We start from the raw sequence: 15893 nt of genomic DNA on the forward strand, positions 1-15893 counted from the left end.
CATTCAGATTGTTACTGTCCTTCCTTTTTACATCATTGAAGGCATTGTGCATGTTTACCTGGTTTTATTTACTTCATTTTGCCTAAGTTCATATGTCTTTCCACGTTTCTCTATTTGTCACATTCACCATTTCATATAATGCAGCAATATTCCATTGCATTTGTGTTCCACAGCTTAGTTAACCATTCCCTAATTGATGGGTATTTATTTTTTTCCAATTCTCTGCAACCACAAAAAGGGCTTGTATAAATATTTTGGTGTAAGTGGGGTTTTGTTTTTGTGGGTAACTTTTTTAGGAGTAGAGTATGTGGCCAGCAGCAAACTCTCTGGATCAAAAGGCATGGAGGTATTTTAGTCAATTTCCTTACAAATTACAGATCATTTTAAGAATGATTGTTCCAGTTCACAGCTCCACTAACAATGCATTAGAGTGCTACCTTTCCATAGTCTTTCCAACATTTTATTCTCCTTTTTTTTTCATCTTTGGTAGTTTGACAGATATGAAGTGAAACCTCAGGGTTTTGTTTTTTTTTTGTCTGTTTGTTTGTTTGTTGTGCATTACTTAGGATTTGTAGCATTTGGGTGAATAGTCTTAAGTATTCCCATTTTGGGGGAAGCTAGGTGACTCAGTAGATAGAAAGCCTGGGGAGGATCTAATTTCAAATTTGGCTTCAGCCACTTCTAGCTGTATGACCCTGGGCAAATCACTTCACCCCAATTACCTAGCCCTAACTGCTCTTCTGCCTCAGAATTGATACTTTAGTGTTGATTCTAAGGCAGAAGATAAGGTGTTTTTTTTTTTTAATATTCCCATTCTTACATATGAGAAAACTGAATTACAGAGGAGTTAAATGACTGGTTTAAGGTCATACAACTTTTTAAGTGGCTGAGTTGGGACTCAAATGAAGAGTCTTCCAATTAAAAATGCAATATTCTTTCTAATATAACTTTTTTTAACCCTTACCTTCCATCTTAGAGTCAATATTGGGTATTGGTTCCAAGGCAGAAGAGTGGTAAGGGCTAGGGAATGGGGGTTGTGACTTGCCCAGGGTCACACAGCTGGGAAGTGTCTGAGGCCAGATCTGAACCCAGGACCTCCCATCTCTGGGTCTGGCTCTCAATCCAATGAGCCACCCAGCTGTCCCCCTAATATAACTTTGAAAACTGAAGGGTAGTTCATTTGTTACTTAATCTAATATGGGGTCAGAAAACCCGAGTTTGAATCTTCATGACCACTTCCTACTTGTATATCTTTGAGCAAGTTACTTCATCTCTCTGAAGTTCCATTCATGCAGAATGAGAGATTTAGGTCAGAGGATGTCTAAGGTCCTTTCCATCTCAAGACCTATAGTCGTGTTGTCTGGAAAATACTAGAGGCTCAAAAGATCATGCTAGTGCAAATATCAATAAAAGGGAAATAGGTCTTGATCAATGACACGTGTAAAACCCAGTGGAATTGCACATTGGCTCTGGGAGGGGGGAGGGAAGAAGGGAGGGAAAGAACATGAATCATGTAACCATGGAAAAATATTCTTTTTTTTTTTTAACCCTTACTTTCTGTCTTGGAATCAATATTGGGTATTGGTTCCAAGGCAGAAGAGTGGTAAAGGCTAGGCAATGGGGGTCAAGTGACTTGCCCAGGGTCACACAGCTGGGAAGAGTCTGAGGCCAGATTTGAACCCAGGACCTCCCATCTCTAGGCCTGGCTCTCAATCCATTGAGCTACCCAGATGGCTCAGAAAAATATTCTTAATTAATCAGTTAAATAAAAAAAAATAATTGATTGGTAAGGACTTCCATTGAATCAAAAAAAAAAATCCCAGAGGCTCCAGGGCTAAAGAATCTTTTCCTCCAGAAGAACACCACATTACCTATAGCTCTTTTGTGAGTCTTCCAAGGAGATCTGAGAACATAGGGGTTAAAATGTTCTCTTTCTCTCTTTGATATCATAATCATGAATCATCTGGCCCAGCTCACTGTCTTTAAGCATTGAAGGTGTGATTACTTTCCAAAGTATCTTAGAGAACTTCAATGAATGACTTGAACAAGGCCATAGAGAATTAGTTGGAAACATGTTTTTTAATTTTTCAGTCCCCAGATAGAAAAAGGACTCAGCAAACCGATGCCTTAAATCTTTGCTTGATTTCTCTTGGCCCTTGTCATAGGGTTCTTGGGGAAGAGGTCTTTTCTGTGTCTCCTATAGCCCCTGGTCTTTGCCTATTCACTGGGGAATCTCTATTCCATCCTTACCCCTATTTTCCTGGTCTTACTTTCTTCCTCTTAATTGTAATTTTAGCTCACCTTTAACACTTTAAACTTTACCAAATTAATTCCCCACAACAACCTCATGAGATAGATATTATAAGTGATATTATTCCCTCTCTATAGATAGAGAAAGTGAGGTTTAGAGAAGGAAAATGGCTTCTCCAAGATCACATAGCTAATTAATATTGGAGTGGGATTTGATGCCAGGTCTTCTGATTTCAAATCTAGTCTTCAGGATACTATATACTGCTTTCCCAGTATATCCAAGAAAGAGGTTGGGTTAAAACAAAAAACAAAAAACAACTTTACAACTGACTAAAGGAATAAAGGTTAAAAAGCAAAGGAAAACAAAAGTTTTTAGTGTAGAAAGTATCAGAGAGGAGCTCAGGGAGTGGGGAGGAAAAGGGAGGGAAAGAATATGAGTCATGTAACCATGGGAAAATATTCTAAATAAATAAATTAATTAATAACAAATAAAATCTGTTAAAAATAAATTTAAAAAGATCTCTGCTCTAGCGGTCTTTGCAGAAGTCATCTATCTATAGAAAGGAGGGGAAAACATGAGTACAGGGTAAGCAGTATGTGCTGCCCTTAGGTTTGGGGTCACAAATCAGGCATCACTTAGTTGATTTTGGGAAAGAGAAACTTAAGAATAACCTAAGACATGTCCTAAGTACATGCCTACCAGAGAAGATCTGGGGTTACCGAGACAAATTATAGCCAATGATACTTGTGTCCATTATGGGATTCGTGGGTGATAAGTGACCACTTGCCAGGCTCTTGTGGAAGGAGACCCTTCCAGAGCAAGTATCTTTCATGGGTCAAGCCCAGTTCATCCAAGTTCCTTTGTGCTCCAAGTTTTCTGGCTAAAACCACTTGCAAGGTTTGTCCAAGACCGATAACACTCAGTTAAACATTTCTCAATTCTGATGCTGGCTGCATTGACTTTCATAGTTTTGGATGGATGAATCACGGTTCCTCTCCTCCTTTCTAGACCCCAATCTGACTATTTTGATTTATAATACTTTGAAGGATCGCTGGTTTCTTTAGCGTGGGTACTTACTCTCAATTTGTCTTCTGTAAAATAAGGTATTTGGACTAGCTGATCTTTGAGATGCCTTCTAGTTCTAAATTCATGATCTTATTTTAGGCTATTTCATGCCGAATGCTCCTTTGATTCAACAACTATTAAATGCCTATTGATTGCAGAGTAGTGTACTCTCCACTCAAGGAGATACTAAATTTAGAAGAGACAGCATTAGAAATGGTCTTTATCCTCTGGGAATTTATGGTATGCTAAGAGAATAAGACGTACATACAGATATACATAGTATATTACTATGATGTATATTGTATATATGAAATAGACAAAAATTATATGAATTTGCCATAGCATATACAAGTTTCCATTTTTGTTCTTCCTCTTGGGGTTGTAGAGACAAAATTCCAGAGAGAGACGTACTTCTGTGTCGTTGCCCATTGTCATACGTTGGTAAATGATAGGGTAAGAGTTTATTATCAAGTCATTTGCCAAATCTTGTTTCTATCTCTACAGGGTCTGTTCCATACATGACCTTCTCTCATCTTCTCAGTTGGTTCTCACAGAACCAAGATCCTAGTTCAAGCCCTGGCAACCTCTTGCCTGGACTACCGCAGTAACCTTCCAATTGGTTTCTCTACCTCGTCTCTCTCCTCCAATCCATACTCCATACCAATGCCAATGTGGCTTTCCCTAAAGTGACCCTGTCTCTCCTGGGTAAATTCTGGTGGCTCCTGATTACTTCTAGGAATAAATTTTAATTCTTCTTTTTAGCTTTTAAAGTCCTTTAGCTCCTTCCTGCCTGCCTTTAGCTCTCCTCATATTACTCTCCTTCAGGAACACTGTGGTCCTGCCAAATTGGCCTTCTTGCTGGTCCTTGATCATGTGCCTCACCTGCCTTACCCTTTCCCCCTGGTGTGTCGAATCTCTAGCTTCCTTCAAGGCTCAGCTCAAGCACCACATTATACATGAAGCCTTTCCTGACCCAGCTGCCAATGCCTCTCCCCCACAAGTTCTCTTGTATATTTGTATAAACCTATATTTGTATCTCTCCCCTTGCTAGGCTAGCAACCCCCTGAGGTTAAGGGACTGTTTCACTTTTGTTCTGGCACAATGAAACTTGGGGATTGCTTGAACTGATCACATGTTGCTTCTATAGTCATCAGCAGAAGGAATATGTTAAGAATTGCTTCTTAAGTGGAGAATAGGAAAGAGTTGTAGGTTTTCTGTTTTTCTTGTCCAGTTACTGATTGAAATGCTAAAAGTCACATGAAAGAGCATGGCCCTTCAGCTTCCAAGGGAATAAGCTGGAATGTCTGACTCTTCTGTGCCTTGAATTTTAAAAATCTTTGAGGACTAAAGCTGAAAAGGGATTTTTAAAAAAGCAAGCCCAGAAAGAAACAACAACAAAAAGCAAGTTAAAAAAAATAAGGATCTCCATCCCTCTTTTCATCCTCTGGTTCCCACTCTAAAACACTCCTAAGAAATAAGAAGTGTTATGTGTCTTTCTAGGATGGAAAATTATGATGGAAGCCTTTGATTGGAAGCTCTGTCATTGCAAATGGCGGCTAGTAACGAATCCTTTCTTCCTATCCCCAATCCTTTTCTTTTCTTGTGTTCCCAAAGCTGCAGATTTGGGACACAGCAGGACAGGAACGATTCCGATCAATTACCCAGAGTTACTACCGAAGTGCCAATGCCTTGATACTCACCTACGATATCACCTGTGAGGAATCTTTTCGCTGTCTTCCAGAATGGCTAAGAGAAATAGAGCAGTATGCCAGCAACAAGGTCATCACTGTATTAGTGGGTAAGTGAGGCTCAAAAGTAATTCATGTTAATAAAAAGAGTAGTTCACTTTTATAATGGGTGTTGTGGCATATAAGGTACTGTGTGTTTACATGAATGATCTATACTTTCTCTAGGGCAATTAGGTGGCTCAGTGAATAGAGAGCCAGACCTGGAGACAGAAGGTCCTGGGATATAATCTGGTCTTAGACACCTTCTAGCTGCGTGACCCTGGGACAAGTCAAGTCATTTAACCCCCATTGCCTAGCCCTAACCACTTTTCTGCCTTGGAATAAATTAATTCTTTCTTTCTCTTTCCTGCCTTCTTTTCTTTTCTTTCTTTCTTTCTTTCTTTCTTTCTTTCTTTCTTTCTTTCTTTCTTTCTTTCTTTCTTTCTTTCTTTCTTTCTTTCTTTCTTTCTTTCTTTCTTTCTTTCTTTCTTTCTTTCTTTTTCTCTCTCTCTTTCTCTCTCTCTCTCTTTCTCTCTCTCTCTCTCTCTCTCTCTCTCCCTCTCTCTCTCTCTCTCTCTCTCTCTCTCTCTCTCTCTCTCTCTCTCTCTCTCTCTCTCCTTCCTCTCTCTCCCTCCTTCCCGTCCTCCCTCCCTCCCTCCCTCCCTCCCTCCCTTCCTTCCTTCCTTCCTTCCTTCCTTCCTTCCTTCCTTCCTTCCTTCCTTCCTTCCTTCCTTCCTTCCTTCTCAAAATAAATAATGTATATTGGTTCCAAAGCAGAAAAGCAGTAAGGGCTAGGCAATGGGGGTTAAGTGACTTGCCCTGGGTCACACAGCTAGGAAGTATCTGAGGCCAGATTTGAACCTAGGACCTCCCATCTCTAGGCCTGGCTCTCAGTCCACTGAGCCACCCAGCTGCCCCCTGAACCTCAGTTTTCTAAACTATAAAATGGGGATAATTTTCAATATCTATTTCATAGAGTGGTTGAGAGGAAAGCTCTTTTAAAGAGATCTATGTATGGGAACTACTATTAGCCTTGTTATTAAAAATGAATGCCAGGGGCAGCTGGGTAGCTCAGTGGATTGAGAGTCAGGCCTAGAGATGGGAGGTCCTAGGTTCAAATCTGGCCTCAGATACTTCCTAGCTGAGTGACCCTGGGCAAGTCACTAAACCCTATTTGCCTAGTCCTCACCCCTTTTGTAGAAGGTAAAGATTTGGTGTGTGTGTGTGTGTGTGTGTGTGTGTGTGTGTGTGTGTGTGTGTGTGTGTGTTTATTATAAATTTTCAGAGGAGTTTGCTTGGGAAACTGCTGTTTCATTTATTTGATCTTTCTGAACACAGTCAGAATGATATTCTGATAGAAGAGGTCGTGATTTACTGAAGTGGTTCATGCATTAACCAGAAATGAGATTTTCAGTGAAATACACTAAGGCCATTTTTGACCTCTAAAGTTGTTCCTTAGAATGTAGAGAAACTATCTTTTATAGTAATCATGTAAAAGTGCTACTAATTTTCTTTTTTTCCTTCTTTAAAAAGCCCATACCTCTCTCTGCCTTACAATCAATAGTATATTTTGGTTCCAAGGCAGAAGAGTGGTAAGGGTGAGGTAATGGGGATTAAAGGATTTGCCCAGGGTCACACAGCTAGGAAGTGTCTGAGGCCAGATTTGAACTCAGTTCCTCCCAACTCCAGACCTGGCACTCTATCCATTGTGCTACCTCACCACCTTTACATAGTAGATTCTTAACAAATACTTAACTAACCAACTGGTTGGAGTATTTTTATACCCTTCAAATCATACTTTTTCTATGTATATTTTAAAAAATCCTTATCTTCCATCTTAGAATCAATGCTGTGTACTGGTACCAAGACACAAGAGTGGTACGAGCTGGGCAATGAGGTTAAGTGACTTGCCCAGGATCACACAGCTAGGAAGTATCTGAGGTCAGATTTGAACCCAGGACCTCCTGTCTCTAGGTCTGGCTCTCCATCCACTGAGCCATCCAGCTGCCCCCCAGTAGTTAATGTTCAATCATGAAAGTCTGGCCATTGAGAATGCTTGCTGCATTAAATTAAAGTGTGGCTATTAAGAATACCTACATTCCTCACTTACCTCTGTTATAGGTGTATTTTGGGGATGGGATTTTCCTTTTAACACCTCTAATGCATGAAATGGCAACCCCAATTTTGGAACTGCAGGGGGCAGAATTCTTGGTGCTATTAGAGAATAAATCTTCATGCGGGGTTTTCCTTTAGTGCTTCATGCTTCCAGTCTGCAGGACTTGTTCACCATGGTCAGCCTCCATGAAGCCCGGTCCATATACTTGCTGAAAAACATGCACATGACCAGAGGGCAGATCTGGAAACACCTTTTTGGGATCCATGTGGATGGACGCTTGAAACACTTTCCTGGGTAAAAGTGGACGTCACGGGATCTGGAACAGCAGCGTTTTGTATCACAGGGAGACCTTTCAAAGGCTCCGAGTGAAAACGCTGCTTTCTGGGATTCCATCCAAAGACATTAAATGGAGATGTAGAGAGAGCCTGGAGGGGCAAAGCCAGCGAGCTCCGTAGGAGAGCCTACATTAGGTGGCAGTGGCATTCTAAAATAAAAATCGCCCAGAGTGGCTGTGAGCTTTTCTGTACCCGCCAGTGGGGCCGACCTCGAGTCTTGATCTCAACTGAGGTGTTTCTGGGCTCACCAGATCCTCTGTGACTCCTCTGTCTTTTCTCCTGCTACAGGCAACAAGATCGATCTAGCTGAAAGGAGAGAAGTCTCCCAGCAAAGAGCCGAAGAGTTCTCCGAGGCTCAGGACATGTATTACTTGGAAACGTCAGCCAAGGAGTCTGATAACGTGGAGAAACTCTTCCTGGACTTGGCGTGCCGACTGATCAGTGAGGCCAGGCAGAATACTCTTGTGAACAATGTGGCCTCCCCTTTACCAGGAGAAGGGAAAAGCATCAGCTATTTGACTTGTTGTAATTTCAATTAAAAGCTGATATGAGGCAGAGAAGGAGAAAAGAATCCATGCCTGCTCTGATAGGCCAGTAGTTCCTGGGAGGTAGAGCAAAGATGGTGGTTCTTGCTCTTTGGACCTTCTGACTTCTCCAGGTTGCTGAGCTTAAAAAGCATGGCAGGCCACGGGCGTTGCCCACAGGCCAATACTAGCAGAACATTCACATGGTTTGACCCTTTTGCAGGCTTGGGCTGGAGTGAGAGGAAGATTGTACTAGGAGCTCCCCGAGATGCTGAGCATGTGCTGTGATAGTTGCTTTTTGTTTTTAAAAAAGCAAAGAATAAAACACCCCCCAACCAGTCTTTCTGGACCGACTGGAGGAAACACCTCTCCATCAACCCCCCAAAAGAGCAATTCTGCCCAGCATTTGGTGGATGGGTAGGGTCTTCTCTGAGATCTTTTGAGCACCTCGATTTTCTAGCCTGCCAGCCAACCACACACTGGGAAGGCCAATGACAACCCCATTGGTGGGTCTGCCACATCCTGAGGGATTTTCAGCATCGACTCCATAATGAGTTTGAATTGTAGTACATCTCTTGGCCACAGGCCCTTTCAAGAACTTTGGAATGGAGAAATTCAAAGGACCTCAAATCCACAACAAACAGTAACAATCATGGCTAACAAAGGATACAGGCCTTGTGACTCCTTTTGGTGCTAATGGTTCAGCTGACAATTCCTTAGACCAAACGTTTTACTACATTAGTATCCTCTGAATGTGTTATGTAGAAATAAATAGGGGAAGTATGATAAAAAGTGCTATTTCTCCACGTCTCATTACCTCCTTTTCTAGATTAGAGTTGAGTTGGTCAGAAGGAGCTATACTTCTCTTTTGATGTGTTGGAAAGTGGAACCATTTCTTCTTCCTAACTGTCCGCCATTTTGTCCTTCCTTCACTCCACTCCCTTGCTCCCTAACCCCAACCCTACATAGAGGAAAACATTTGAAAATAGTTTTTAAAAAAAAGTTCAACGGATGGTAATATTGTCCTAAAGTAACAAAGTAGCTCCAAAAAATTAAAGATAGTGTTAAAAACATAGAGCAGAGCTGACCAAAATACTGTGGATTTCCTGATGACAATATAGGGTTCAAAGCAGAGCACAGTCTTGACAGCAGCCCACCAAGCCTTTGAATAATGAAGGTCTATTGAGATAATTCTTGCCATACCCACCAAGATCCAGACGTATGATTTGTAGTTTTTTTGTTTTGTTTTGTTTTTTAATACGTTGTAGAGTGAGGCAAGAGGTGCGACGTATCTGAATCATTTTTTATGTATGTCTCAATCACTTTAGGAAACTCTAGTTTCATAGAAGAAAGATCAATTATGATTCAGGAACCTTCTCCATGTGAAAGAATAACTGACTCACCACTTTTCATGTTACTTCTTGTTGCTTTTGTGTTTTAAGTTTCCAACTCATATATATGTATAACTTGGCTAAGCCTACTCAAAATGGAAGCACTTACTTATTTTTGCTACACCCTCTTTAGTGCCATATATCGACCATGTTTCATTTTACTCGTTGACGTAAATGCAAATTGGAAACAAATTTACCATTGTATGGTGTCAATCCTTGCAAACCTTTTTGTGGTGTGCTATTTAGGATGTGACAAGGGATGGATAATGGAACAAGGGGATCTTGCGAGTCTGTGATTATTGAAGAGGACCTCAGTCCCAATATCATTACATTCAGATGCTAATGAACTGAAAAGAATTGTGTCATGACAACATGGTGTTGAAAAGATATTTCTGGCAATTCACTGGGCTTGGGGGTTGCCTGTTTTCCTTTTCATCTAGACTTCTATACCCATGGCTAATGGGACTGGGTCAGATGGTGGTTTAGGCCTAGATCCTGACTATATTTGTTTGAAACCTATACCTCTTAGGATAGCCCATTCCACTTTAAGACAAAACTTGTTAGGAAATTTTTCTTAATACCAAACCTCAATTTGCTAATCAGCAACTTCCATCTGTGGTTCCCAAGTATGAAAAGGGTTAGGGGCACTGAGAAAAAGAAGTCTAACTTCCCATGAGAGCCCCGAAATCTTGAAGATATCCATCATGACACCCTCCCCAAGTCTTCTCCATTAGCATCTCTAGATCCTTCAGCTAATCACATGGTACCATTTCTTATCCTCCCTCTCTATCCTTTGCCTCTAAATCTGCTCCATCTTTTCAATGTCACTCCAAATACCCCAAGAATAGTAAGACCCAACTGGCTGCTGTTCCTGTATACCACATCCATAGTAAGTTCTTTGAAGCAAAAGGTGAAGAGCTTCTGGGACTTTATGAGTCTGAAGAAGTGGAGCTACCTGAGCCAGGCTCCTTCCAGCATTTCCCTCCCAATCTACAGTACCACGCTTCTCTGCTCTCTATGCTCTCCCATCTCCTGACCCACTCACATGCCGTTGCCATTGTGTTAGACGCAATGACCTATAAAACAGAGTATTTTCCCCAAGGCCAGTACAAGATTCTTGACAATAATTTGCCCCAGGTAATTGTGAGGTACAAGTGCTTTTGGGGTGGAGTTCTGACTTCGACAACATTGTTTCCACCAACTTTAGTCTAACTAAGTGAACTGAATGAAAGGAACACTTAGAAAAAGAAAAGATGATCTCATTTACTTTTTTTAACCCATACTACCAACACAGGTAAACCAAGAGAATACTACACACACACACACATAGTTTACATATATATTTAGTTTACATACATGTAAACTTCAGCAAAACAATGGTCAGAGTTTCTAAAAATGTTTCTGTGGATAAGATGGATAAATGTGGGTTACGTCGTATTATACATATTTACATGGATTTGGAATAGATTGAGGTACTGAGACCATGTGAAGGGGTGTCTCTAGCGGAGTGGTCCATAGATTTGCCCAGCACTCTGTGCTGCTGAATATTCTTCTCAGTGACTTAGATGAAGGTATAGACAGCATACTGTAGGGATGAAGTGAAGCTGGGAGGGATACTTTATACGGGTGATCAAAAAGTCTCAACAGGCTAGAACTTGGGGGCTAAATATAATTGGAGAAAATTCAGTGTGTTTAAGGGTAAAGTCCTGCCCTTGGGTTTAAAAAATCATCTGTAGAAATACAGTGTGGGTTATTTGGGGACAGACAATAAGTCATGTGGAAAAGATCTGAGGATTTTAGTGCATCACAAACCTAATCTGTGTCATCAGTTTGACATGGCAGCCAAGAAAGTTAATGAAATCGTAGGTGCATTAGTAGAAGCATAGTGTCTAGAATAAGGGATATGATAGTTCCACTGTTCTTTGGAATACTGTTTGTGCCTGGAAACCACAATAACAAGAAAGGACAATAATAAGCTGGAATGGTGAAAAGCTTAGAACTTATTCTACATGAGAAGCAGTGAAAGGAAATGGGGCTACTTAGCTTGGAAAGGGACCATAAGCTATGGGTCCAGGGAAGTGTCTGAGGCCAGATTTGAACCCTGGACCTCCCATCTCTAGGCCTGGCTCTCCATCCACTGAGCCACCAAGCTGTCTCCCATAAGTTACTTCTTAACTATTAGAAGGATTGTCAAGAAGAACGTTAAATTTGTCTTAACACCATAGCAATGGGAATGAATGGGAAGAAATAGAGGGGTCAATTTTGGCCCCAAATGAGGAACATTTCCTAACAATGAGAACTGCTGAAAAGGAGACTAGGCTACTGGGTGAGGAAGCAGGTTTGCCATTACTTCAGATTTTCAAGTGGAGGCAGGATAACCATTGCTGGTCTCTCAGCTCTCTTCAAACTCTAAGATTTTGTGATTCTAAGTTCTCATTCAAGATGCTGTTCTTTTCATCTGTTATGATGAGAAAAACTGTTGAAAATGTGGTTAAGTTTTCTTCTATCTGTAGAACTCAGTGATTTTAAATATGGATACAAAAAATTATTATCCCATAATGATTAGGTGGTAATAGGGAGATTATTAAGAGAAATCCCAAGTAGTTCAAATTTCTGTGGTACTTACAAAATATCTTCTTCATCATAAGGCTGAGAGGGAAGGCAGCACAAGTATTATCACCTCCATTTTACAAATGAGGAAACAGCTTCAACGATGCTGGGTGACTTGTCTATATCCTCTTCAAAAGTGTTGAAATCAAGATTTGAACCCAGGTGTATCCTAAGTTCAGTGCTTTTTCTACTACACTAAGTTACATGTTTCATACATGTGTTTTGGGGAATATTTCTGGAAGAGTTTAACTAGTCCATATCATATTGTATTTCTAAATGCAAATGTAACTGATCAAGTTTAATTTCCAATCCAGTTCACCGCAGAGATAGTTGGTTTTTTGTTTAAACCCTTACCTTCTGTCTTAGAATTAATCCTAAGCATTGGTTCTAAGGCAGAAGAGGGGGAAGAACTAGGCAGTGGAGGTTGTGATTTACCTAGAGTCACATAGCTAGGAAGTGTCTGAGGCCAGATTGATATATTTGTTTTTTTAAAACCTGGAAAAAAACTGTTGGAAACAAATTATAAAATTAAAAGCAATATAAATAAAAGCAAAATAAAAAAGCAATAAAAGAAATATAGCTTATACATACAACAAAGTTGTTCCCCCAATCTTATAGGGAATTTTGTACCCATTTTCCCACTGGATTTTACTTATTATTTACGTATTTTACTTATTATGAGGGTCTGGTTTTGTCACCCCTTAAAGTTGACCAGGAAAACTTATAATGAAAGCCCTGGCTTCTTAAATAGGAACTAAAAAGATGGGCAAAAAATTTAATTTAAGGTCAAAGCTATTTATTAAAGGCCATTTCTGGTTACATTCAAGCCCTAAAAGAATTTTTAGATCTAGGATTCTTCCTTCCTTCCTTCTTCCTTCCTTCCTTCCTTCCTTCCTTCCTTCCTTCCTTCCTTCCTTCCTTCCTTCCTTCCTTCCTTCCGTCGTTCCTTCCTTCCTTCCTTCCTTCCTTCCTTCCTTCTTTCCTTCCTTCCTTCCTTCCTTCCTTCCTTCCTTCCTTCCTTCCTTCCTTCCTTCCTTCCTTCCTTCCTTCCTTCCTTCCTTCCTTCCTTCCTTCCTTCCTTCCTTCCTTCCTTCCTTCCTTCCTTCCTTCCTTCCTTCCTTCCCTTCCCTTCCCTTCCCTTCCTTTCCCCCCTTCTTCCACCATTTAATCCCACCTGCTCAATTTATAGGGGAAGGGACAGGTCTAGAGTCCAGAAATGAATTGTTCAAGATCACACACTAGTAAATAAAAGTTTGGGATTCTAACCTAGTTCTGATTTCAAATTCAATGCTTTTTCCCTTACTTTACAATGTTTCTTTGCATTAAGCACACTTAATGACATGATAAATATTGTCATACAAGCAAGGTCCTTCTGGTCTGGGAGTAAATATGTTTACAGATTGACCACTGCATTATATTATCATCTCCTCCCATAACTAATATAGCACACAGTGTTTTGCATCTTGCATAATGTTCATTAAGGGCTTGCTGACTGCAGTATTTTCCCCCCAATTTTTCTTCATCTGCAAAAAGCACCTCCCATCTCACTTGGGTACTGACTATGGCTTTGAGCAAGTAACTTGGCTTTTCTGGGTAACATCTATAAAATGAGGGGGGCTTCTCCTCAATCATCAAAGTTCTCTCTAGTTCTAGACTTGTTAATATCTGTTTAGTGATTTCCTCTTTTGGGCACAGAGGAAGGTTGCCAAGACAGGATTCTCATGGTATAGTCCTTTCAGTATAGTCAAAGACTCAGAGGTCTAACAGGAATTACACAAATCACTGCATTAAAAACATCTAGTCCAAGGCAGGTAGGTAGTACAGTGGATTGAGCACCAGACCTGGAGATGGAAGGACTTGGGTTCAAATCCTAGTTGTGTGACCCTGGGCAAATCACTTTTAACACAGATTGCCTAGTTATTGCCACTTTTCTGTCTTAGAATTAATACTAACCCTGAAGGTATGGGTTTTAAAAACAAACAAACTGGGGGCAGCTGGGTAGCTCAGTGGATTGAGAGTTAGGCCTAGAGACCAGAGGAGGTCCTAGGTTCAAATGTGACCTCAGACACGTCCCAGCTGTGTGACCTGGGCAAGTCACTTGACCCCCATTGCCTAGCCCTTATCACTCTTCTTGCTTTGGAGCCAATTAAAAAACAAACAAACAAACAAAAGCCACCTATCTCATTTAGAGATTTCAGAGCAAGTCTTTTCTGGAGAGTAGAATTTGAACACATATTTTTAAAACTACATAAAACACTCCCCAAAAGTGATTTTTCTGCAACATTTATACATCAGATTATCTCATCTGATCCTCAAAAGGACCCTCTGGAGTGAGCAGTGAAAGTATTACCCCCTTTTATCATGAAGGCATTTTGGCTTAGAATTTAAGGTCCCATCATTAGCTAATAGATCAAATATTTGAACCCAAGTCTTTTGACCAAGTGCAAACTCCTTCCCCTAAACTGCATTCTTATGTGCAGGGCATAAGAAATGGTTATAAACTGCAGTGAGCTTTGGGTAACCACTGAGTTTCTATTCTCATGTAAAACTAAACAAGGTGATTTTTATCTACTTGAGCAAACGATTTGAAAAAATGAAGAACTAAGTAAGTAAAGGGAAACGTGAACCAAACTATTTAACACAGACAAGAACAAGATCAAGGTCCTCATTTTAGAAAAAGCAGCAATGAGTCACCTCGGTATGGTTGTAGCTGCAGACCAAGGCTCCTTGGCACTCAGTAGAGTCTCACAGTTGGAAGGGACCTCATGACTGTGAGCATCTAGTCCTGTCCTTCCCTAAGCAGGAATCTGTGTGATACCATGGAAGGACTTTGCTCTGGAGTTGTAGGACCTGGATTCAAATTCTGCTGCCCATACTTGCTACTCAGTCCAGAAGGTCTTTGAGATCTTTCTAGCTTTAAATCCATGATTTCTCAATAGCAAAGGTTTTTTCTTGTTGTTTTAAACCCTTACTTTCTGTCTTAGAAGCCATACTAGGTATTGGTTCCAAGGCAGAAGAGCAGTAAGGGCTAGGCAAACAGGGTTAACTGATTTGTTCAGGTTACATAGTCAGGAAGTATCTGAGGTCACATTTGAACCCAGGACCTCCCAACTCTAGGCCTGACTTTCTATCCAATGAGCCACCCAGATGCTCTGAATAGCAAGGGTTCTTAACCTTTTTTTGTGCTACGGATAACTTAAGCAATTTGATGAAATCTATGGGGTCCTACTCAGAATGAAGTTTTCGAATACATAAAATAAATTCAGGACCTCCAGTCTCTAGTCCTGACTCTCTATCCACTGAACCAGATACCTGCCCCCATAGTCATTTAAGGGCAGTTGGTGGCTCTGTGGATTGAGAATCAGGCTCAGAGACAGGAGGTCCTAGGTTCAAATCTGGCCTCAGACACTCCCTACCTGTGTGACCTTGGGCAAGTCACTTAACCCTCATTGCCTAGCCCTTACAGCTTTTCTGCCTTGGAACCAATACTCAGTATTGATTCCAAGATGGAAGGTAAGGGTTTATTTAAAAAAAAATTCTTTTAAGAACATACTAATGTAGGTCAGTAAGAGAAAGAGCTCTGAGGTGTAAATGATCATCATTATCCATTCGTGAGTCGGAATTGTACCGTGATAGAGTGAAAAGAAAACTGAATTTGGAGTTAGAAGATAAAGGGTCAAGTTCTGACCAACAGCTATTAGGCATGGAACCTTGGTAAATCGCCCCCCCCCCCCTTTTATTAAACTCCTTATATTGTATCTTAGAATCCATACTAATTATTGGTTTTGAGGCAGAAAAGTGGTCAGGGCTAGGCATGGGGATTAGGTGATTTATTCTGGGTCACATCTAAGAAAATGTCTGAGGTCAGATTTGA

At 40.6% G+C, this 15893-nt stretch overlaps 1 protein-coding gene across 2 annotated transcripts in view; it reads left to right on the forward strand.

Moving 5' to 3' along the window:
- Positions 1-9601, forward strand: part of RAB30 (RAB30, member RAS oncogene family) — a 124798-nt gene extending 115197 nt beyond the window's left edge. For both annotated transcript variants that reach the window (XM_056794910.1, XM_007490883.3), the window contains 2 exons: positions 4931-5114; positions 7783-9601. In XM_056794910.1, the coding sequence (XP_056650888.1) occupies positions 4931-5114; positions 7783-8033 (435 nt within the window). In that variant the 3' untranslated portion in view covers positions 8034-9601. The remainder of the gene's footprint in view (positions 1-4930; positions 5115-7782) is intronic.
- The last annotated feature ends 6292 nt before the right edge of the window (positions 9602-15893 follow it).

The sequence above is a fragment of the Monodelphis domestica genome, chromosome 4, assembly GCF_027887165.1.
Source record: "Monodelphis domestica isolate mMonDom1 chromosome 4, mMonDom1.pri, whole genome shotgun sequence".
NCBI classification, from domain to species: Eukaryota; Metazoa; Chordata; class Mammalia; order Didelphimorphia; family Didelphidae; genus Monodelphis; species Monodelphis domestica.